Genomic DNA, 22,061 nt, shown 5'->3' on the forward strand with positions numbered 1-22,061 from the left:
CCCCGCAAAAGGGGGCTACGAGGGAGTGGGGTATGGGCGTCCGGCCCCGCCCGGCAGGGAGGAAGCCTCCCCACCACCGCGCCGCACACACACCTCCAGGGCCGCCGCCACGTCCTCGAGGAGCTGGGTGGCCCGCGGCTTCTTTTCCCGGTACTGCTCGAAGAGATGGTTCTGCCGAGCTCTCTTGATGATCTGTGGGCAGGGAAGGTGAGCTGGTGACCCACAGAACCCAAAGAGCCAGTGACCCGAGGACCCGGTGACCCGAAGAGCCAACTAAGGATACTCTCCCCCCTCCCCAAGCCTTGATGCAGGTTCGTCTCTGCATACACCTGGCATACAGCAGGCATTTAAAAAAGGACCGTGGGCTCTGATGTTGGGCAAGGGCTGAGACAGGCCCCGAGCCCCCTGGAAGCAGCGAGGTGGGAGCCTGCCATTGGGACGGGGTGAAGGGCTTGGCCTCCAAGGCCCCAAGGCCTGGGGCCCCTTCCCTGCTCTGCGCCCCTTCCCAAGGCTGATGAAGCCCTCCCCCCCCACCCCACCCCCAGCCAGGTCAACCTTTCCCCCCCTCACCTTGTCATCGATATCCGTGATGTTCATGCAGTAGAAGACGTCGTATTTAAAGTAATCCCGCAGCACGCGCCTCAGGATGTCGAAGGAGATGTATGACCTGCGGGCGCCCGAGGGCCAAAGTCTGCCTCGAGCCGGGCGCTGACCGCGGCCCAGGGGCCCCAGCCCCCCTTCCCTCGCACCTCCAGGTCTGACCCCTCACTGAGGCTTAGGGTCCCATGGGGAAAGGGCTCAGGCCACAATGACCAGCCGGGGGTGACTCCTCCACCCCGGGGAGGGGCCGCTCCTCCTGCCCCGGCTGACCGGAAGCACCCTCCACTCCCTGGCTCCGGGTCACTGTTACCTCCCCCTCCCCCCACAGCCAGTGCAAGGGCCTACCGGGCATGGCCCATGTGGGAGGCATCATAAACGGTGGGGCCGCAGCAGTACCAGGTCACTCTCCTTCCTTGCTGGGGCACAAACTCGTCCTTTGTTGGGAAGGACAGCCCAGTCAGAAGGGGCTGAGCCCCCAGGGCCGGGCACAGGGGCCCACTCAGCCACCGGCCCTCCCCGCTGACCTTCCCCCCCTCCTGCCCTGTGGGGCAGGGGCCGCGTTCGCCTTTGCTGTCATCTCAGTTCCTAGGGGAGCCTCGTGGCGCAGTTTCGGATTTCAGGGATTCTCCCTGAGCCCCCAGAGAAAAGGCAGGGGAGGGGATGCCCAGGGGGGCACGGCCGGGGGCTCCTGCCATTCTCCTGCCAGGCTGCGGGGGACACAGTGGGACGGGCCCTCTGGCGGCTCACCTTGGTGCGGGTCAGGCTGTTGTAGAGGCGGAGTTTACAGGGCTCGGTTCCTGCCGGAGGTGACCACTGAGGCTGGGCGCGTCGGCCCTTACCTGGAAAGGGAACCAGAACGGTGTCAGCCCCGTCGCTCCCTCCCCGGGCACCCTCGACATTCGGGGCCCGCCTCCTTTTGGGAAGGAAATCGAATTTTCTGCGGCGGAGGATGAGGAGGCTCGTTCTGGGCAGCGGGCCGGCTCCTGGCGGGTGCCCACCTTGGGTTCTCGTCCCAGAGGAGCTGGGCCCGGCCTCGGTTCTGCAGCTCTGCTTTCAGTCCTTCCACAAGCACCATGGGAGAAAACTCATGGAAATGCGAGCCCTCTCCCACCAATTGGGAAGGAGTCTCCATCGATGGCACACCATTAAACAGGGAGTTCCTGGGCTGCCATTGGTCGCTCCCTCCAGGTAGCAACGGCTCATGTGGCCAAACTCAAATAAATTAGCATTTAACGGAATTGTCTGTTTTCATAAAGACACTTTAACCTCTTGCTTTGAGGGGTGGGGGGGACTCCTGACTGTAGAGAGCCCCCCTCAGAGCTCTGTCGGTGGCCAGGGTTCAAGGCCTTCCTCTCCAAGACCGGCCGGGACCCAAGAAACTAAGGGAAAAACCAAAGTCTAAGCTCCTCCAAGGCCAAGCTTGGAGATGGAAGTCGGGCCGGAGTCACTCAGCCGGGGCCTCACCTCCCTCCCTGCTCATAGCAGCAGAGACTGGCCTCCTGACCCAGGGTGAGGCCCGCGGCCTCTAACTTCACGGGGCGCAGGCATAGAAGGAAGCCATTTTTTAAATTGTATCTCATTTTTATCAATTTGAAGAATCACAAAATGGAACCAGAAAGAGTGAGCAGAAGGGGGGAGGGGAGCAAGCTGCTTTCATTGCTAATTCCACCAGCCTCAACCACAGCCAGCTTTGGGAACCCACTCCCTTAAAGGACCCGCCTGCTGTCCTCCTCTGGCCGGGATGGAGCACTTGCCAGGGAGGGGGGGGAGCCCTTCATTTTCATGGCGGCTGCTTCTCCTCATGCAAACTACCCCAAACGGCCACCCCGGAGAATCCCTCAGGTGGACAGCAGAGCTGATGCAGCCAAGAGAAGGCAGGACGTCGCCTGAGCTACTCCTAGTGTCCTTTGGAAGCATTAAATCAAGCTTCGATGTGGACGCAGGACCTGCAAAAAGATGGAGGGAAACAACTTCCCATCTTGAGGAAAGGTCAGTCTCACTTGGGTAAAAGGGACATGGACTGGGAAACTCATGGCACAGAAGTGAAGCTCCATAGTTCTGGCTCAGGAGGCCAGGGGTCAAGCCCCCAGACACAGTGCAAAAGGCAAATCACCAGCCTCCAAACCAGGCAACATCAGGCACAATTAGGCCACCCCTGGCCCCCAGCACAAGCTCAGGGGCAAAGCCCAACTTTAAAAGCTACAGAAACCCCAAAACAGGAGCAAAAAAGTGGGAAACTACCATGATGACAGGGAAGATCAAAACACTAGCTGAGAAGAGAAGAAAATACCCTCAAGCAAAAACTCAAAAGAAATATGGTCTGAAGCTCAAAAAGTCTCCTCCGAAGAGCTCCAAAGGGAGCTCAGATAAGAGGTACACAAAAGAGAGTCAACAGCCTGGAAAAGGAAGGACAAAAACTGACTTAAAAAAAGTGAAATTAACCAAATTGGAAAAAAAAAAATCACTGCCGAAAACAACTCCCTAAAAGGTAGAATTGGCCAAATGGAAAAGGAGGCATAAAAGCTAACTGAAGAAAAAGTATTCCTTAAAAATTACCAATGTATATGGAAATTAATGGTTTTATTCAATCAAATGAAATAAAAAAAAAATAAATATAAGTAGGGAAAAACAACTGACCTAGAAAGTAGATCCAAGAGATGTAATTTAACTATTATTGGACTAACCTGCCAACCAAGATCAAAAAAAGAGAATTATGTATATAGCATCTTTCAAGAAATCAAGAAGTGTCCTGACTTCCAAGAACCAGAGGGTAAAATAGTCATTGAAAGAATCACCTCTTGAAAGAGACCCCAAAATGAAAACTCCAAGGAATATTGTAGCCAAATTCCAGAATTATCAGGCCAAGGAGGAAATGCTGCAGGTTATCAGAAAGAAACAAGTCAAACATGGAAGAGCCAGTTAGGGATTACACTGGACTTAGCAGCTTCTACATTAAAGGACTGGAGAGCCTGGAACACGATATTCCAGAAGTCCAAGGGAGCTTGGACTATAACCAAGAATCAAATCTTGGTTGAAAAGAAAATCAATCTTCAAATACAAGACTCGAGAGAAACATAAAAAGGTTCTAATGTTATTGAAAAATTAAACTGTTTACATTTCCTCATGGGAAGATGATAGTTGTAACTCTTGATATCACGGGCCAGAAATATATTTGAGGCAAGGCTTCTTACAACAAGGTGTTAACTCAGTGGAATTGGGGGGAAAGAAAGGAATATACTTTTTTCTCCGCAGTAGAGGGCACCTACACAAAAACTGACCAAGGATTAGGGCATAAAAACCTCATGATCCAATGCAGAAAGGCAGAAATATTAAATGCATCCTTTTCAGATCATGATGCAATAAAAATTACAATATTAAAGCGACTAAAAATTGGAAATAATCTAATCCTAAAGAATGAGTGAGTCAAACAAATCATGAAAAAAACTTTTCTCTCTCTAAATGCTTAGATGAATAAAACAAAGAGAAGATCAATAAGTTGAATATATAACTAAAAAAGCTAAAAAAAAATTTTTTTTTAATCCCCAATTAAATAACAAATTAGAACTGGACACGGTGAACCTGTATCAGATGGCTTCCTATTCTGGGGGTTGGAGGAGAGGGAAAAGAATTTAGTTAGAACACAGAGATTTACAGGAATGAATGTTAAGAACTATCTTTGTATGTATTTGGAAAAATAAAATACTATTTTAAAAATTAAAGGTAAAAAATATTTATACACATATATATGTACATAATATTGTAGATATAATATGTAATAATAACATAATATGTATTATACACATATGTTATATACATACATAAAATGCATGTATATACATGTTCTATTTCTACTAATTTAGATAATTTTTGTTTTTGTAAATATGCTTCCATTTTACTTAAATTGCTAAATATATTGACGTATAATTGGATAAAATAACTCTCATAATGAATTTCATTTCATCTTCATTAGTGGTAGTTAACACTTCATTTTTAGCATTAGTGATCTGATTTCCTTTATTTTTTAGAATTAAGCTCTACATGGGTCACAAGTGGATACAGAATGACTTTGGGTGGTCTAACAGATGATCAATGAAGTTCTCAATAAGATGAATAATTGGCTAATTTGACGGGGATTGTCAGTTTGTTCTTTTTCCATCTTTAACTGCATACCTAATTCATTCGTTGTTCTTTATTTTATTGTTGCAAGTATTTAAGGACACTATATTCCTGTGATTCTTGCTGAGAGTAAGGGGAGCATAGAAACCGACTTAGAAATCTGGACCCAGCAGAGGAAGGTTTAACCCAGGGAGAGAGATCCAAGGAGCAGCCAGCAGGAGATCCGAAAGGGGCTTAGAAATTGCTTAGTGAAGTGTTCCTTCATAAGCTGGATTTCTGAAAGGCGGTTTGGTAAAAGTTGTTAATTATAACTAACAAGGTTTACATATCACTCTGACAGCTTGAAAGTGGGCAGTTCCTTACTGCGTCCACTATGTGTCCTGTCTTGTACCAATGCAGAGCATGGACACTATTTAAAAAAAATTTCATCAGAAGCCAAGAATGTGATGCTCGCATTAGCGCCCTGGATATGTTAGAATCAGCCGGAGTCAGGATCAGCAAAAGTCCTCCATCTTTATTCTTTTTGGATGTGAACGGAATGGCTATACGAAGTGAAAGGAATCTGGCCAGGAATGACTCTGGCTTTCTCACTCCAGCCCCTAAATCCTCCACCCAATCTCTTATATAACAGATCAAGCTTGCACAGAGAGTGGGCAGGGCCATTCTTTCTCCAAGCATATATTAATAGAGTATTATCCAATTGGTAATTAACCTTAAGTGCTCCGGCCTCTGCTCATTTTCAGCCCATTACACAAAAAAGATTCACTCAAGGAATCCCTGCCCATGTTCTGAGGTGGGCACATAAAGTTCTCCAGTCCATCAGACCCAGGGAGAAGCAGCCTCCCCAAGCCTCTGAATGATCTGTCACAAGACTGTGCTCCCCCATTGTAGCTAGAATATAGATGCGATTGGTTTTCCCATTTTGGACATTAGGATCAGAAAGGCTTAAAGAAGCTTCATTAACTGACTAGAGTCACACATTTAGTAAGAGGCAGAAACTGAACCCAGATTTTCCTGATTCCGAGTTCAGGAATCTACCTATTAACCCAGTCCCTCAATAATCCAAGGGAACACTGGTATTGAGGCAGGTGTAGGCAGAACAAGTTTGTACTAAAATGCCACGATTTTGTTTCTGGATCTAAGAAACTGTTTTGTTAGGAGTTTAGGCATTTTAATTGTCACTCAGTCTACACATCGTCCACACCTCCTTGCTAGTAAAATGACCCAAAACTTGTACCAAAGCCTGTACCACTTTTCTGGGTAATAGTTCCTTTGCTGATGAAGAAGATTTCCTTGCTCACAGTCAGGTCGACTCCTTGGACTTTGGACCTCAGGAAATCAGGAGGAAATATTTGCCTCATATCTGGACACATTTGCTGGAATGTTGGTGTTCGGCCACTGCATCAGAGGAGGCGAAGCAGAAGAGGCTGTCAGAGTAGCTGGTACAAAGATGTCCAACCAAAGCTACTTTCCACATGGGAATAGCAGCAGGACAGGAGCAAAGAACACATGTCCCTTACTATGGGAAATCTGGAGAGAGAGTAGGCGATTTGTCTCAAAGGGCAGTTGAATCAGCAAATCTAAATCTAAGACAGAAGTTCTTTTCCTCTCCTTAGATGTCTATGGAGTATCAAAGTCTCTCCATCTACACCCAGGGACAATGGCTTCATTTCAAAGCATCTGATTGCTTAGCACTGAGTCACTCCCTGAATGGAAGCAGCCTGGTTCCTCCTCTGAATGAGCCATGCCATAGAGAAGGTAGGAAGGGAGGACCAAGGCAAACTTGGTCCAAGGAATGACTAAGCAGGAGGGCACAGAAATGCGATCCCTCTCTTCACTCTGACCAGTCCCAGCTGCATCCTCCCTCCAAGAAAAGGCAGCTTCTCCCCATAGTCCTGGCAGTCAGGGTCTCCTCTGTTGGGACTGAAGCATCCCTGAGGCTGCAGAGAGAAGAGCTTGCCTGGGAGGGGTGGTGTGGGCCTCAAGTGTGGTTGGCCCTAGGAGGAAAACAGCAGATGGCTGCTCGCCCTGACCTAAGAAGGAAAGCAGAAGGAATGGCCTCCTTTGAAGCCCTGTACCATTCTTGGCCAATCTCTGCATGGACATGTTGCCCTCAGGGCCCCTACCCACCCCCCCCCCTGGTTCTGCAGTGTCTGCTGCCCTAACTCCCCACATCACTCCCCTCTCCTCCATCACAGGCAATGGTGAAGCTTGGTGCCCTCTCTCCCTTTCTGTTTTTACTCTGCCTGACCTAGTTCTAGATCTGCCCACTGTTCTATGTGATTCAGATGTGGGACAAGTTACCTTATTGCTGTCAAAAAAGGAACTAATCACCTTTCTCATGTCTCACCGAGGTGAACAGTTTCTCTGTCTGTCTCCCTCCCTCACTCCTCTCTACCTCACTTCCTCCTTTGTCTCTGTCTCTGTCTCTGCTCTGTCTCTCTCTCTCCCTTTCTCTCTTTTTCTCTGCCCCCACTCCAGTTTTAGATATGAGACAATAATATCTACAGAAGGTCAGTGACTTGCCCAGAGGTGACTAGATAGTGTCATATGCAAGTATGCTCAATCCCAGGCCAGCATTCCACTCATCTCTCTCAAATCTGTCGAGATATTTCTAATAAACTCCATCATGTCAGGTACTGGGCTGTCTCATTTGGGCTTAAATGCCTCATGGGAAGAATCTGAGGTGGAACTAAGGAACACATGAAAAAGATGTGGATCAGAGTCAGCTGACACAAAGGAAGTCAGTTTGGGAGGAAACATGATATTGATATGAGATCAATCCCACATAAATCCCCAAAGGGAAAATTGGCCAGATGTTTAGCAGAAAACTTAATTGCTCAATTTGAAACTCAAAGGGAGACTGATAAAATATCACTGACTATTGCCTCACAGGTGGATTTTTTCCTCTAGCTTGGGAGATTCTAGCTGGATACCCCATTCAAAGTCAATTACTTAAGAAGTTTCCAAATTCACACAAGCCAGGAAAGGGTCAAGTGGTGGATTCTACCTGAAGAATGACTGCCTTTTCACCTGAGGTTATCACCAGCACAGGCCCACAAACCTGACTCTTCCAAATACCAATACAAACTTCTTATTGCCCTTTTGTTCCTATCAATTGCTTTTACAAGCAACCATTCTTGTCCTTTGTTTTTAAAAACTTTCTATAAAACTTTATAAACTCTGCCTCATATACTTTATTGAAGGGAGAAAGCAAGAGATTCTGAATATAGGTAATATCTAAATATCTAAATATCTAAATAACTTTGGATCCAATTTTACAGAATTTGTACCACATGTCCAGCAGAGCATAGCTCTTACAATTCTTACAAATTCTCCAATATATAATTTAGAAAGCAACATCGCATAATGGGGACAAACTAGAAACATTCCCAATAAGATCAGGGGTGAAACAAGGTTACCCACTATGACCATTACTATTCAATATTGTATTGGAAATGTTGGCTTTGGGAATGAGAAAAGAAAAAGAGATTAAAGGAATTAGAGTCGGTCATTAGGAAATCAGATTATTACTCTTGGAAGATGATAAGATCGTATACTTAGAGAACCCTAGAGAATCAACTAAACAACTAGTAGAAACAATTCACAATTTTAGCAAAGTTGCAAGGTACAAAGTAAATCCACATAAATCATCAGCATTCTTATACATCACTTACAAAATCCAATAGCAAAAGATATAAAGAGAAATTCCATTTAAAATAACTGTCGATAGTATAAAATATTTGGGAATCTATCTGCCAAGGAAAGTCAGGAATTATATGAACAAAACTACAAAACACTTTCCATACAAATAAAATCAAATCTAAGCAACTGGAAAAATATTAAGTGCTCTTGGATAGGCTGAGCAAATATAATAAAGATGACAATACTACATAAACGAATCTATTTATCTAGTGTTATACCAATCAGACTCCCAAGAAACTATTTTACTGACCTAGAAAAAAATAACAAAATTCATCTGGAAGAACAAAAGGTTAAGAATTCCAAAGGAATTAATGAAGAGAAAAGCAAAAGAAGGAGGCCTGGCTGTACCAGAGCTAAAACTATATCATGAAGCAGCAGTCACCAAAACCATTTGGTGTTGGCTAAGAAATAGACTAGTTGATCAGTAGAATAGGTTTGGTTCACAGGATGAAAGTCAATGACTATTGTAATCTAGTGTTTGACAAACCCAAAGACCCCAACTTTTGGGATAAAAATTCACTATTTGACAAAAACTTCTGGGAAAACTGGAAATTAGTATGGCAGAAATTAGGCATGGACCTATACCTAAGGTCGAAATGGGTTCATGATTTAGACATAATGATATTATAAGCAAATTAGGAGAACATAGGACAGTTTATTGTGGGGAGCCGGCACTAATCTACAGCCACATAAGGCCAACCTTGAATAGGCTGGAATCTCCTAATCACATCCTAACTTTGAATAGGCAGATATCTAGGCATCCCCTAATGGCATCATAAAGCTTCCTGCCACCAGAAACATCTAAGCAGCTCATCCTTGGGCGGGATGCCAACCCTTTGTCATGGACCCCCACCCTGTACGGTGTTTGAACAACCCTGCCTTCTTTTCTACTGCTATATATATCTGTACTATTGCACCCATTAAAATGAGGCTTCATCAGAATGATTTGACTTGCCTCCATTTTGTGTGTCCCCTCTCTCTTGCCCTTATCTCTTTTCTTCCAGGGTCCACACACTCTGCCTTGCGGGCCGAGGCAGTTTATCACTCAGCTCTCTGGAGAAGGAAGGAATTTGTGACCAAAGAACTGGAATTCATTACTAAACACCAAATAGATAATTTTGATTATATTGAGTTAAAAAAGTTTTTGAAAAAACAAATGCAGATAAGATTAGAAGGGAAGCAATAAACTGAAAAAACATTTTTACATTTAAGGGTCCTGATAAAGGCCTCATTTCTAAAACAGAAAAATGACTCAAATTTGTAAGAATTCAAGCCATTCTCTAATTGATAAATGGTCAAAGGATATGAACAGACAATTTTCAGATAAAAAAATTGAAACCATTTCTTGTCATATGAAAAGGTGTTCTAAATCACTATTGATCAGGAAAATGCAAATTAAGATAACTGAGGTACCACTACACAGCTCTCACATTGCCTAAAATGCCAGGAAAAGATAATGACAAATGTTGGAGGGGATATAGGAAAACTAGGACACCGATACACTGTTGATGGAATCCAATGGATCCAGCCATTCTGGAGAGCAATTTGGAATTATGCCCAAAGGCATAGTTGATGGCCAAAGGGCCATCAAACTGCGTATACCCTTTGATCTAGCAGTGTCTCTTCTGAGATTATATCCCAAAGAGATCTTAAAGGAGGGAAAGGGACCCACATGTGCAAAAATCTTTGTAGCAGCCCTCTTTGTAGCGGCAAGAAACTGGAAAATGAATGCATGCCCATCAAGTGGAGAATGGTCGAATAAGTGACGGTATATGAATGTTATGGAATATTATTGTTCTGTAAGAAATGACCAGCAGGATGACTACAGAGAGGCTTGGTGAGACTGACATGAACTGATGCCGAGTGAAATGAGCAGGACCAGGAGATCATTATATACTTCATCAACAATACTATATGATGATCAATTCTGATGGACATGACTCTTCTCAACAATAAGACAATTCAGGTCAGTTTCAATGATCTTGTGATGAAGAGACCCATCTACACCCAGAGACTGTGGAAACTGAATGTGGATCACTACATAACATTTCCACTCTTTTTGTTGTTTGCTTGAATTTTATTTTCTTTCTAAATTTTTTTCTTTTTGATCTGATCTTAATTATAAAAATATGTATGCCCATATTGGATTTACATTTTTAAAATAAATAAAAGCGCATTGGTTGGGAAAAAAACAAAACTACACACATATTTTATGAGAAACAGTTTAGTATAGGGGGAAACCTTTCCAACCATTTTCTGAATTGTACTTCTGCTTAAAAACTTTGTAACCCTGTCCAAGTTACTTAACTTCTCTGAGGCTCAATTTCATATACTAGAATAATTACAGTCACACTACTTACTGACCATGATGTTGGGATTCACATAATTTCAGGCACCATATTCATATGAGTTTCTATTATAGTTCTTAGAATCTCAGATCAATTTATGGAGTTCATACTGATATCAGATATAATTTACAGATTAGCAACACTATCTACCACACTAAGTTTTGCCTTGAGCTTAAGTTCCTGTGCCTGGAACGTTCTTCTTCCTTATAGTCCCAATAAAAATGGTTTTATTGGAAGCCTCTTCTCAATTTAATGACTTCCTTATCTTCTCCATTTATCTTTGCTTGAATGAGTTTGTTCAAATTTGTTTGCTTCTCTCTTCTCCCCTGTTATATTATGAGCTAATGGGCAGACAGGGATTATCTTCTGCCCAGAATTAAGTGCTTATTAAATGTTTATTGACTATTTGACTGATTGCAGAGTCCTTAAAGTACATTTCTCATTTAATCTTCCTTTTGATCTTGTAACACTGAGAATATAATTGCCCCCTAAATGCAGATGAGCACACTGAGATTCAACAATGTCAAACAACATGCCTTCACTGGCAGAACTACAAAGTGTCAGATGTAGGATCATGGGTAATAGATGTGAAAGTAGAAGAGGTTTAACACACACGGATAAAAATGCGAGGGACCTTCCAGGTGGTTCCAGGTTGTCTTATGATTATGGAATATTACTGTGCTAAAAGAAATGATGGGCTCATGGATTTTAGAAGAAAAAAAATGGATAGACGTGCTCAAAATAATGAAGAGTAAAATGAGCACAACCAAGAGAACACTGTATACAGTAATACAATATTGTTTTGAGAACAACTGAGCAATTAAGTCATTTTGACTATTATAAATACTCAAATTAATTACAAAGGACCTATGAAAGAAGATGTCATTTGTATCCAGAGAACTGAAAAATAGAAGAATAGAATAATTTTACTATATATAAATATATGATAAATAATATATACATTATATATGCCATATATAAAGCATAGTATATGTGTTTATGTGTGTGTGTATGTAATAGTAATCATGGTAGCCACTTATTATATAGATTTGTGGTTTCTTGTACAAGCATCTTTAAAAAAAAAATCCTCCTATGTTATTTATTTCATAAATTTAAAACAAAATTAAAAAAAATACTAACAGAAATCACATGATTATTTTAATAGAAGCAGAAAAAGTTTTTGACAAATTACAGCATTCATTCTTCCTAAAAAACACTAGAAAGCGTGGGTTTTTCCTTAAAATGAGTAGTATCTCAAACCATCAGGAAGCATATGTAAGTAGGGATCCCAATAAGACCAGGGAGGAAACAAGGATGCCCCTTTTTACCACTATTACCCAATATTGTACTAGAAATGTTAGTTTTAGCAATAAGAGAATAATTAAGAGTAGGCAATGAAGAAATCAAACAATCTCTCTTTGCAGATAAGATGTGTACTAAGAGAATCCTAGAGAATCCACTAAAAAAACCACTTAAAATAATTAACAACTTCAACAAAACCATAGGATAAGAAACAAACCTACATAAATCATCTGCACATTTCTAGATATTTCCAACAAAGCCAGCAGCAAGAGATAGAAAAAGAAATTTCACTTAAAATAACTTCAGACAACATAAAATATTTGGGAGTCCACCTGCCAAGCCAAACCCGGGAAACACAATTACAAAACACTTTTCTAACACACACACAGTAAATCAAATCTAAACAACTGGGAAAATATCAATTTCTCATGGGTAGGCTGAACTAATATAATAAACATGACAATTCTACCTAAATGAATTTACTTATTAAGTGCCACACTGATCAAACTACCAAAAAATATTTTATAGAGCTAGGAAAAAAAAAAAAAAAAACGAAAACAAAACAATTCACCTGGAAGAACAAAAAAAATCAAGAATATCAAGGGAATTAATAAAAAAAAAAGTGCAAAGGTGGTCTAGCTGTACTGGTTTAAAACTATATTATAAAGTGGCAATTATCAAAACCAGTTGGTGCTGGCTAAGAAATAGGTTAGTGGGTCAGTAAACAGGTTAGGGACACAAAACATAGTCAATGATTATAGTAATTTACTGTTTTATAAACTCAAAGACTGAAGCTTATGGGATAAGAACTCACTATTTGACTGCTGGGAAACTGGAAAAAGTATGACAGAAACCAGACATTGACCAACACCTTAATAAGGATGTGACTTAAATATAAGGGTGATACCGTAAGCAAATTAGTAGATCAAAATGTACTAATCAATCAGATCTTTGAAGAGGGCAAGAATTTATGTCCAAAGATAGAGAACATTATGAAGTGCAAAATGGGTAATTTTGGTTACGTTAAATTAAAAAGTTTTTTGCACAAAATTAGAAAAAAAGCAAAAAGCAGAGGAACAATTTTTCCTGAGAAATATAGTTTGTGATAAAGGCTTCATTTCTCAAATACAGAAAGAAGTGAGTCAAGTTTACAAGAATACAAGTCACTCCCCAGCTGATGAAGGTGAAAGGACATGAACAGACAATTTTCAGATGAAGAAATTAAAGCCATCTATGGTCACATGAAAAAAGTTCTAAATCACTATCGGTAAGAAAAATGCACATTAAAACAACTCTGAGTCCCACCTCACTCCTCTCAGCTTGGATAACCTGAGAGAAAAAGATCATGATAAATGTTGAAGGAGATGTGGGAAAACTGGCACATGGTGGGTGGAATTGTGGATGGATCCAACCATTCTGGAGAACAATTTGGAATTATGCCCGAAGGGTAAAAAACCGCATGCCTTTTGACACAGAAACATGACTCCAAGACTCTCTGTAGCCCAGAGAGATCATAACCAAGGGAAAAGAACCAACATTTAAAGCAGTTCTTCGCAGTGGCAAAGGAAGGGATGCTCATCAATTGGCTGAACAAGCCGTAGGATATGAAGAGAACGTAACCTATATTATCGCGTTGAAGAAATGAGGAGCTGGCGGATCTCACAAAAACCTGCAAAGACTTCCATGGCCCGATGCCAAGCAAAGGGAGCAGAGCCAGAAGAACGGAGCCCACAGCACCAAGGGCTGGGTTCTTGAGGATTTCGAAAACTCTAGAGGACTTGTGATGGAAACTACCATCCAGGGAACCATGGAGTCCGCACGTGCACTGGACTCCAGACACGTTGGGGTTCTTTCTCTCTCGTGGTTCTTCCCTTTCCTCCTGAGTCCTCTGTCACACACGACTAATATGGAAATAGGTCTGATATGATCCTACACGGTTCCCTTACATCAGATTCCTCCCTGTCTTGGGGAGCACGGAGGGAAGCAAAGGAAATCTGGAACTCCAAATCTCAGAAAAGGGCATGTTGAAAACTAAAAGAAAAAAATCCCTCGGCTGGGGCAGAAGGCAGTTGGGGGCAGGCCTGGCCACTTAGGACCTAGTCAGGACCCCTGTTCCTCTCTGCAGGGGAAAATGGCTCCAACAGCTAGCTCCCTGTATGGAGAGGTGAGGGACACCCTAACAACGATGGGGTTCCCAGTTTTTTGTGAAAGAATTCCAACCTCCAAGCAAGGTTTTGGCAAAATGGGTTTATTCATGGAGAAACTCTTTCTCTCAGTGGCCGCTTCCCGATTAGGAAGATGGCAAAGGTGACGACCGCCTCAGTCCTTCCTCTCTGGAGGGGGTCAGCGGGGCAGCGTCTATACGGCCAGACCAGGACGGATTATGCTGGAGGGGACGCAGAGACAAATGGCACCAACTGAAGCAAATCCCTGTAGAAGCTCAGTCAGGAGGGGAAGCTGGCCCCGGAGGCCGGCCCCACAGAGCCTCTTTCCCCCAACGTGACGGTGCCCCAGGCCTATGAGGGCCATCGCTTAATAAGTGAAATGCTCTATAATTAGTGGTTTTCACCGAGCCCCAACGCCATCGCTTTCTCCCTGGGAGGATGCAACGCGCAGGGTCTCTGAACTCCTGAGATGAAAGGTGCCTCTGGCCAGGCCTGTGATGTTCCTTGTTACCTGCCGTGCTGGGGTGACAGACCTGCCCCACCCTCACCTGCCGTACTGGGGTGACAGACCTGCCCCACCTGCCGTGTTGGGGTGACAAACCTGCCCCACCCCCACCTGCCCCACCCATCACCTGCCATGCTGGGGTGACAGACCTGCCCCACCCCCACCTACCGTGCTGGGGTGAGAGGCCCGCTCCACCCCCACTGCTTTGGGCTGTGGGACTCCTAGGGGATGGGGCCTAGGAGCCGAGCCTGGGTCCCAAGCCCCCATCTGCTCAAGGGTCATGAGGAAGGTGTAGATGCTACAGAGCCAGTAACCGCGATGAAAAGAAACGGATCGCTGTCATCATGGAGGCGTATGGGGGGATGGCCTCCATCCAACATGCTGGGACGCCTCCAGACGCCCGCCCTCAATGAGCTCCCTCCTCTCAGTGCCCCACTCCTGGAGGCTTTCCGACACGAGTCCCCACAATCAGAACCAGATCCCACCGTCCCCAGACTGTGCGGGGCAGGAAGTCCCCCGGCCACTCCCCCAGATGCCATCAGAAGTCGATTATCGGTTATGGATGGGGGGGCCCTTCCACAGGCTCGAATGCTGTCTCCTGCAGGACCCAGGGCTAGGCAGCGGGAAGGGGGTCGCCGCGCCCCTGCTCTCCCCAGCTGGGCCCTTCTACCAATGAGAGGGAGATGAGCCAGGCAGACACAGTGGGGGATTTCGGACCGGGCCAGCGCCGAAAGTGGCCCCCGGCCCGTCTGTGCTCCTCCCGGCAGCTTCTCTGAGTCCACTCCCAGGGGGCTCTGTCTCCAGGCACTGCCTCTGAGGGGCACAGAGGGGGCGCTCCCGCCTCGGCCCCCCCGCCTCACATTGCTACTCACTTGCTTGGAGTCGGGGGGGCTCCTGCACGCCACGGCTCCCGCCAGACAGGGCCTGTATGTGCCTGAACCACCGAGCCACGTGGAAGTGCCGGTCCCCGGGCGGGCCCGTCAGCTGCCCGAGGACCTCCAGGTCGGCCTGGGAGAAGGTGTGGCCCTGCAGGTAGCTACGGGTGCTGAGGTGCTCATTCAGAGCCTCCAGCCTGGCCTCCTCTTCACTAATGCTCAGAATATGGTTGAGGCCGGGAGCTGTGGAAACAGAGGGACAAGCCATCAGTCAGCGATGGGGGCGGGGGGCCGCCTTGGGCCTCCTCCCAAGGCTGAGAGCAAGGCCGGCCTCCTGAGCGGGTTCTCCTGGCTGGTTCAGCCTCCTGGGCCCCACCTGTATCCTCCCTCACTCTCGGGGGGTACTTTAAGGTGGGCCCAGCTCCTTCTGTCTGAGCCCCCTCGCAGTGAGAAGCAGCTGGAGGGCAGGGGGAGGCCAGAGCACTCCATGTGGACAGAAGGAGTCTGTGCTGGGGTCCCTGGGGGGGCGGCTTCTAAGCCCCTCCCTCCTCTCCAAGAAAGCCCAAAAAAGTTTAGCAAACGCTGACTTACACAGGGCCCCCAAAAGCCGCGTTCCCCCCCTGGGATCTGTGTGACTGGTGAGCATGAGCACAGCAGTTTCCACGAGGGGAGCATGGGGGTTTCCACAAAGGGAGCAGGAGCCTTTCACTCCAGGGGCGGTGGATTCCAAGCCCACCTCAGGCAGGGGTCTCCAGAAGCCTCCCCTTTTCGTCCAATCAGAACGCCAAGCTATGCCATCAGCCCCCCCGGGTTAAAGATCTGCATACAGGGTGGGTTCCTTGCTCAACTTCTCTGCAGATTTACCTGCCCCCCTCAGGGCAGCTCCCCTTGAAGGACACTTCCCCCCCCCGGGGGGGGGGCTTGTCTTTCCCCTCAGTAATGGCCGGGACCCCTTTTCCTTGCCCAAGGTTGTTAAGTGTTAGCCCTCCCTTAGCAGCTTTATAAAACCTTTGCCCCTCGATTTGAGGGTCTACACCTGCAGATCCTGGGACACCAGCCCCCGACTCCAATGCCCTTTGGGGTGTCACTCATACCCCATCGTTCTGGTGGCTTGGTGCAGGAGGAGTCTGACTGCCCCCAGAACCTTTCCTCCTCTCTGTCTCCCACTCCCTGCTTGTATTTGTTGAGAGCTCATTAAGTATACAGCAGGAGCCAAGCTCTGTGGGCCACAGCCCCGACTGCGTCTCCCTGGGGGAGGCCTGCGCAGGGGTGAGTCCCTATTTCGGCGGATCCTCCTCTGGAGCACTCACGATGCCTTCTGTGCCACTAACAATCCTCCGGAGCCTCCGGCAGCCGCCCCCGGGGAGCCCAGAGCTAAGAGGGCCCATGGCCGGCTCCTCTGGGACAGGGCCTAAGATGTCACTGACTCCCATCAGAAAGCTCCCAAGCCAAATGAGTGTAAACTGTTTGCATTTTTGTTTTTCCTCCCGGGTTATTTCTACCTTCTGAATCCGATTCTCCCTGAGCAACAAGAAAACTGTTCGGTTCTGCACACACAGATTGTATCCAAGATCTACTGTAACCTATTTAACATGTATAGGACTGCTTGCCATGTGGGGGAGGGGGTGGAGGGAGGCAGGGAGGGAGGGGAAAAATTGGAACAGAAGTGAGTGCAAGGGATAATGTTGTAAAAAACTACTCTGGCAGGGGTTCTGGCAATAAAAACTTATTATAAAAAATAAAAAAAATAAAACAAAAATAAATCACGGGGGAAAAAAAAAAAAAAGAAAGCTCCCAAGCCCAAAGGGGCTGAGAGCCTGGGGCACAGGACAGGGCCGGGGGGAATCTGCGGCCCAGGGCACAGGACAGAGGGCTGGGGGGGGTCTCCGGCCCAGGCCCCCCAGGCCAGAAGGACCTCCTCACCACCACAGAATTCGCTTTCTCTCTACTTGTCATTGAGACACATCCAAGCTGAGCCACCTGCCGTGGCTCAGACAAGCCAGAAACAATTGGGTCTCGTTTCAGGGTCAAGGAGGCCGTTCTCCTGGGGTCAAAGGGACGGGCCAGCTCACCCTGAGGATGGGGCTGTGCCCAGGCTGCCCTCGCCCGACTGGCACCGGCACCTGCTGCCGGCGGCCCGGGCGGAGAGAACTGCGGCAGCCCAGCAAAGAACGGGAGAACGAGGGGAAGCCCGTGATCCGGGGCATGGCCGGGCGAGCCGTGATCCATGAAGGGGACGGAAAATTATTGTAAAAAATGAGGAACAAGCCGGCGATAGAAAGGCCTGGAGAGACTGAAACAAATGGACGCAGAGAGAAACGAGAAGAACCAGGAGTTCGGCGTACACGGCGACAGCAAGAACGGCGATGGTCAACTGGGGAAGACCCGGCTCTTCTCAGCGGGTCCGTGCTCCGGAGCGATCCCCAGAGACTCTCGCAGAGCAGGCCCCGCACCCAGAAAAATGAATGAACAGCAAAAACTCCGGCACCACAATTCTCGTGACGCTCACCAGCAATCTCCACGGCAGCGGCTGAGGGAGCTTTTTGCCAAGAACCAGGCCCAGGACCAGGACTCTGCCTGAGGGGGGGACTAGGTCGCCCAAGAGAAGGAAACATGGGGGGCAGCACCCCAGGTCTGGGGGAAGAGCCACGGCTAGCATGGTCAGCACGTGAGATCCACGGATAAGAGAAACAGGAAGGGGGTCACGGCTCTTCTCCTGGGCGGTGATGCTCTCAGAGCAGCGACTAGCGACAGGGATGGGGCGTGGGGAGAGGGTGATGGCCAGAGACCCCCCAGCACCGAGGCGGAGAGGAGCAGGTCTCAAGGAGACTACTGTGAGTGGACTGGCTCCGGGTGCTGGCCACCAGCTGGAAGCAGGCCACTAGTCAAGCCTGACTCAGGGCGTGGGCAAACTGAGCGGCCGGTGGCCTGGTGGGCAGCGCCACCCTGACAGACCGCGGGCCCCAGCAAGCCCCGCCAAGCAGCCCGGCCCAGCCCGGCCTGTTGGCTCCCAAAGAACCCGCACTTGCCACAAGCCTTGGGGTGCTTTTGTCCTCTGGTAAAATGCACAGCCCTGACTCACCCCAACCCCAAAGGCAAGTCTGTGGGAGGGAGGCCGACTAATCCGGGAAGGCTGTCCTGGCCCGATCCTTAGCAGTGCCCACGGAACCGGCCTAAAACAAGCTTTCCGGGCCCCTGGGAAGGCAAGGGGCTCCCACTTCCAGGACTGCCCAGAGGCTCGGGAGGGAGGGAGGAAGGGGAGGAAGGAAGAAAGGAAGGAAGGAAGGAAGGAGGGAAGGAGGGAGGGAGGGAGGGGAGGAAGGAGGAGGAAGGAGGGGAGGAAGGAGGGAGGAAGGAGGGGAAGGGAGGGAGGAAGGAAGGAAGGAAGGAAGGAAGGACGGAGGGAGGGAGGAGGGAAGGAAGGAAAGGGAAGGAAGGAAAGGGAGGGAAGGAAAGGGAAGGAAAGGGAGGGAAGGAAAGGGAGGGAAGGAAAGGGAAGGAAAGAAGGAAGAAAGGAAGGAAGGAAGGAAGGAAGGAAGGAGGAGGGAGGGGAGGAGGGGGAAGGAAAGGAGGGGGGGAAAGGGAGGGAAGGAAAGGGGAAGGGAAAGAAGGGAAGGAAGGAAGGAAGGAAGGAAGGAAGGAAGGAAGGAAGGAAGGAAGGAAGGGAAGGAAGGAAGGAGGGAGGGAGGAAGGGGAGGAAGGAAGAAAGGAAGAAAGGAAGGAAGGAAGGAAGGAAGGAAGGAAGGAAGGAAGGGAGGGAGGAAGGAAGGAAGAAAGGGAGGAAGGGAGGGAGGGAGGGAGGGAGGGAGGGAGGGAGTGGATCTCTCAGTTCACTTAATGGCACCGGCCTCAGAAAGTCTCCTCTCCTCCCCGGAGGCCGGGCAGCTGCACCTGGGAGCAAAGGCCTCTGGGAGGGCCCGGCAGGCTCCTGGCTACATCCAAACGAAGAGGAAATGCAAACACTTGGAATCTGATGCTTAAGAAAGAAATGTGGCCCGGAAGCCCCAAGGTGTCCTGGGAGGGGTCGGAGGTGCTTTTAAGAGCGTCTGTAGGAAGGGAAGAGGCCCCAGCTCGGGCCGGTTTTACTCGCTGGCTGCGCGGCGGCCTCCGGATAAAGCAGCCCCAGGACGCCCCCCACCCCCCGGACCCGGAAGCTCTGGCCGCGTCAGTCTCAGGGCATCACCCCCTGAAAGCGGCCGAGGCGGCTCCGGGAGGGGGCGGGAGCCCGGATGGAAGCCCTCGTAACGCGGCCCAAGGGAGCTTTTCCGGGCTCCCGAGCTGCCCCCAGGGCCCCAGCTGAGTCCGGGCGGGGCACCCCCACAATTCCTGCTCCCCGTGGCGTGGCCGCCGCCTCCGGGAAGCCCGCCCTGACCCCCCCCAGCTGGCAGCTCCTGGGGGGGGGTATTGTGGGCGCTCTGGGAGGCGCGGGCCCGCTCTCGGAGGCAGCGCGGAGTCTCCCTCTGGGGACGGGCGCCCCCCACCCCCAGCACATGCTCCTGCCCTCCCACCGCCATCCCCGGCCCTGCTCATTGCCCGCAGCCCCCCGCCCGCTCCCCGTGCTCAGCAGGGCCCGGCACCTGATGGGGGCCCCAGGGGAGGGGCTCATGGCGGTGGGGGTTCGGGGGCGGCCCCCGCGGGGAGGGCTGCACGGGCGCCCGGGTCTCCGAGAGCCCCGACCCCTCGGGAGCAGCCGGCCGCGTCCTCCCCCGCCCCCCGGCGTGACCCCGGGCTGCCCTCTGCCCTATGACCCCCGGACTGACGGGGGCGGCTCAGCCCGGGCCCTCCCACTGTGACCCCCACGCTGACGAAGGGCTCGCCCTCCCTCCCCACTGTGACGCTCCCCCTGCCCGCTCTCCCCTAGCCCCCCATCCCCAGCCCCGCGCACCTGGCTCGCTCCCCGCCATGGCCCGGGCTCGTCTCCCGCTCCGCTCGCGGCTCCACGTCCGGATCTCGTCCGATTCCTCAACCCCCGAGCCTTCCAAGCTGATGCAACCCACGGCTCCGGCCCCGGAAGTCCCGCCCTGCTCCGCCAGCACCGCTTCCGGGACAGCCTGCGTTGCTAAGCGTCCGCCCGACGCCCAGCAAGAACAAGAGGATGGAGTGGGCGGAGAGTGCCCCGGCGCGAGGCATGCCGGGAAATGTAGTCTTGCCCCAGAGGATGCCGCCAACCCAGCTCGCCCCACCCGGGGACCCTCTGGGGAAACTTAAGGAAACTGAGCTCCGCCGCAGCTTACTTTGTGGGGAGGGGAGAGGGGGCTCTCTGTCCCGGGGTCCTGGCTTGCCCTTCACCCTTCGAAAATTTGGGGAAAAAAAGGAAAAAAACCAACAATCCTCCAAAGGAGAGCATTAAACCGTGTATCGATCAACACTTATTGAGCACCTACTGTGTTCTTTGCGCCGCGCTCAACGCTAGCACGGAAAAGGAGCCCGCAGGCCACTGGGGAGCGGGGCTGGGGGCGGGGAGATGGAGGGTCTGCATCGGAAAAGGGGGGGCCCTGAACCTGGGCCCCGGGGGAGGAGGGAAGGACGCCCTGGCCGGGGGAAGGCCGGCCTGGCTGGAGGGGGACCGGGGAACCCAAAGAACCCCTCCCCCCCCCGCCACCCCTCCCCCCGCCACCCCTCCCCCCCAGTCACTGCAGCATTTGTCCTGAGGGGACGCCCGTGGGAAGGGGGGATTAATTAGTGGGTAACCCAATGGGCAAGATTAAAAGAGGTTCCAGCCGGGTCCTCAGATGATGAGGTCGGCGCAGGGCAGGGACCTGTGGGAGCCCCTTGGCACGAGCGGGGCAGGGACCTGTGGGAGCCCCTTGGCACGGGCGGGGCAGGGACCTGTGGGAGCCCCTTGGCACAAGCGGGGCAGGGACCTGTGGGAGCCCCTTGGCGGGCAAGGGACCTGTGGGAGCCCCTTGGCACGAGCGGGGCAGGGACCTGTGGGAGCCCCTTGGCACGGGCGGGGCAGGGACCTGTGGGAGCCCCTTGGCACGGGCGGGGCAGGGACCTGTGGGAGCCCCTTGGCACGGGCGGGGCAGGGACCTGTGGGAGCCCCTTGGTCGGCGCAGAGGTCCTTCGTAAAGGAATTTACAAACCCGGAAAGCTAGGCTGGTAAAAGAAGTTTACTTCGGGCACTGGCGTCAGCCTCTGCTCTGCAGGAACAGAAAGGCTGAATTCCTGGGTGGCAAGGTCCTGGCAGAGAGGTAAAGTTTTTAGAAGGAAAATCCTATCCTGGCAGAGAAAGTGAAGGAGATCTTGTTAGGGAAATAGAGAGAACGAGGGAGTAACGCTGAAGGAGAGTCTCATTTCAGCGGGCAGAGGGTGGCAGCTTCTGCCAGGGAGAGAGGTTCCTTGGCATGGCATGTTAGGGCCTCTGCAAAGAAATGAGTTTAAAATTTTTTAATAAATATATAAATATTTGATACTTAAATATTGTATTTATATGTATTATATA

The 22,061-nt window shown here is 49.4% G+C and overlaps 1 protein-coding gene across 3 annotated transcripts in view; it reads right to left on the bottom strand.

Moving 5' to 3' along the window:
• The window catches only part of CARS1 (cysteinyl-tRNA synthetase 1), a 37,388-nt gene extending 16,387 nt beyond the window's left edge, over positions 1 to 21,001 (bottom strand). The window contains exons 1-6 of one of the 3 annotated variants that reach the window (XM_031942515.1): positions 20,502 to 21,001; positions 15,614 to 15,859; positions 1,348 to 1,439; positions 946 to 1,034; positions 571 to 667; positions 94 to 192 (exon numbers count right to left, since the gene is read on the bottom strand). In XM_031942515.1, the coding sequence (XP_031798375.1) occupies positions 94 to 192; positions 571 to 667; positions 946 to 1,034; positions 1,348 to 1,439; positions 15,614 to 15,859; positions 20,502 to 20,520 (642 nt within the window). In that variant the 5' untranslated portion in view covers positions 20,521 to 21,001. Of the gene's footprint in view, positions 1 to 93; positions 193 to 570; positions 668 to 945; positions 1,035 to 1,347; positions 1,440 to 15,613; positions 15,860 to 20,193; positions 20,360 to 20,501 lie in introns of those variants that run through there. The other 2 variants (XM_031942516.1, XM_031942517.1) reach the window with 2 other exon arrangements.
• Between the last annotated feature and the right edge of the window lie 1,060 nt (positions 21,002 to 22,061).

This window comes from Sarcophilus harrisii, chromosome 6 (genome assembly GCF_902635505.1).
Source record: "Sarcophilus harrisii chromosome 6, mSarHar1.11, whole genome shotgun sequence".
NCBI lineage: Eukaryota > Metazoa > Chordata > Mammalia > Dasyuromorphia > Dasyuridae > Sarcophilus > Sarcophilus harrisii.